The sequence below is a fragment of the Carlito syrichta genome, unplaced genomic scaffold (genome assembly GCF_000164805.1).
Source record: "Carlito syrichta isolate Samal-C Ts95f unplaced genomic scaffold, Tarsius_syrichta-2.0.1 Scaffold130553, whole genome shotgun sequence".
Lineage (NCBI taxonomy): Eukaryota > Metazoa > Chordata > Mammalia > Primates > Tarsiidae > Carlito > Carlito syrichta.
Window position 1 is genome coordinate 14,237 of NW_007074649.1, and position 2,220 is coordinate 16,456.

At 55.3% G+C, this 2,220-nt stretch overlaps 1 protein-coding gene across 1 annotated transcript in view; it reads right to left on the reverse strand.

Moving 5' to 3' along the window:
* Nucleotides 1-2,220, reverse strand: part of LOC103250526 (ryanodine receptor 1-like) — a gene marked incomplete at both ends in the record, with an annotated part of 51,050 nt that overhangs the window by 4,081 nt on the left and 44,749 nt on the right. The window contains one exon of the mRNA XM_021708073.1: nucleotides 1,721-1,908. Within this exon, the coding sequence (XP_021563748.1) occupies nucleotides 1,721-1,908 (188 nt within the window). The remainder of the gene's footprint in view (nucleotides 1-1,720; nucleotides 1,909-2,220) is intronic.

A 2,220-nucleotide genomic window follows, 5' to 3' on the forward strand; every position in this document is an offset into this window, starting at 1 on the left:
CTACCAGGCCCAGGTGGGTCTCGAACCCGCGGGCTCAGGCAATCCACTCACCTCGGCTTCCCAAAGCACGGGATTACAGGCTGAGCCACCGGGCCCGGTCTGGGATCTTCTTTTAAAGGCAGCAGTTGAAGCATGGCTTCGGTTTATTTTTGTATTTTTAAATTTTAATATGATTTCAAATCTACATAAAAGTTGCAGGAATGGCGTAAGGCCCAGCACGGAGAAGAAAGCTAGCAACTGTTTAATGATGGACTAAGTGATGCCTCTTCATAATGATGATGATGTTGCAGCTATTCATAAAGATAATAGCAAGCCGGGCGTGGTAGCTCGCTCCTGTAATCTCAGCGGGTAGGCTGAGGCGGAGGATTGCTTGAGTCCTGGAATTCGAGACCAGCCTGGCAACATAGTGAGGCCTTGTCTCTACAAAAAAACGCAAATTGGTTGGGCGTGGTGGCGCACACCTATAGTCCCAGCTACGCCGGAGGCTGAGGTGGAAGGATCGCCTGAGTCCAGGAGGCCAAGACTGCAGTGAGGCTGGACATGGTGGCTCAGGCCTATAATCCCAGCACTTTGGGAGGCCGAGGTAAGAGGACTGCCTGAGCCCACAGGTTCGAGACCAGTCTGAGCAACTTGGAGAGACCTCATCTCTACCATAAAAAATAAATTTAAAAAATTGGCTGAAGCCGGGCTCGGTGGCTCAGCCTGTAATCCAGGGCTTTGGGAGGCTGAGGTGAGTGGAATGCCTGAGCCCGCGGGTTCGAGACCCGCCTGGGCAACTTGGTGAGACCTCATCTCCACAATAAATCAAAAAATTAGCCCGGCGTGGTAGCGCATGCCTGTAATTCCGGCTACTCGGAAGGCTGAGGCGGAAGGATCGCCGGAGACCCAGCAGGTCAAGGCTGCAGTGGCCGGGAGAGGCCACTGCACTCCAGTCTGGGCCACAGAGTGATACTCCAACTCAAAAAAAAAAAAACTTAGCTGAGCATGGTGGATGGTGGCCCATGCCTGTAGTTCCAGCTACTAAGAAGGTTGAGGCGGAAGGGTCACCTGAGCCCAGCAGGTTGGGGCTGTGGTGGCCAGGAGCGTGCCACTGCACTCCAGCCTGGGCGACAGAGTGAGAGACTCCAACTCAAAAAAAAAATAAAAAGACTGCAGTGAGCTGTGATTGTGCCATTGCACTCCAGCCTGAATGATAGAGATCCCAACTCAAAAACAAAAGAAAAAAAAGCCAGGCTCGGCGGCTCAGCCTGTAATCCCGCGCCTCTGGGAGGCTGAGGTGAGTGGATTGCCTAAGCCCGCGGGTTCGAGACCCGCCTGGGCAGCAAGACCTCATCTCTACAGTAAATAAAAAAAATCAACCGGGCATGGTAGCGCATGCCTGTAATTCCGGCTACTCGGAAGGCTGAGACGGAAGGATCGCCAGAGCCCAGCAGGTCGGGGCTGCGGTAGCCGGGAGCGGCCACTGCACTCCAGTCTGGGCGACAGTGAGACTCCAATTCCAAAAAAAAAGAAAAGAAAAAAATAATAGCAATCACGGTTTTCACTTGTGTTAATGGATTTTGTCCTCAAAACAACCCCGAGGACTGTTTCATGCCCGTTTTACAGATAAGGAAGCTGAGCCTCCCAGAGAAGTCTCTTGCTCAAGGCAGGGAGTGGGAAGGGCATGGCTGGCACGGAGCAACTCCACGCAGGCTCTGGGCCCCCTCCGTCCAGCACCCACCTTCTGGAAGTCTTTCTTGGAGATGAGACCGCGGGGATCTGTGACGTAGTCCTGGAAGGCCTCGGAGCCCACGATGTCCTTGAGCTTCAGGAACATGTCAAAGAACTTGAGGATCATCTCTACGTTGGACGAGGACTCCACGAGCATGTCCACCATCTGCCGGGCGATCATGCCATTCACCACGTTCCCTGCGGGCAGCCCCAGGTCAGTGCAGCCGGCAGAGCCTCCCTTCTGGCGCCCCACCGGGCCTGCAGGCCTCTCCAGCTCAGGACCTGCCATGCTGGTGGGGGCTTCCCCGACCAGCCCAAGCCTCCCCTCCGAGGGGCACTTTCTGGTCTTTGTCAGCATCCTGTGTGAACCCACGAACGCTGCCTTTGCCCCCCTCCCTGACTAGCTGATCAAGATAATGGTGACCTAGCCGGGCTCGGTGGCTCAGCCTGTAATCCCGCGCCTTGGGAGGCTGAGGTGAGTGGTTTGCCTGAGCCCGCGGGTTCGAGACC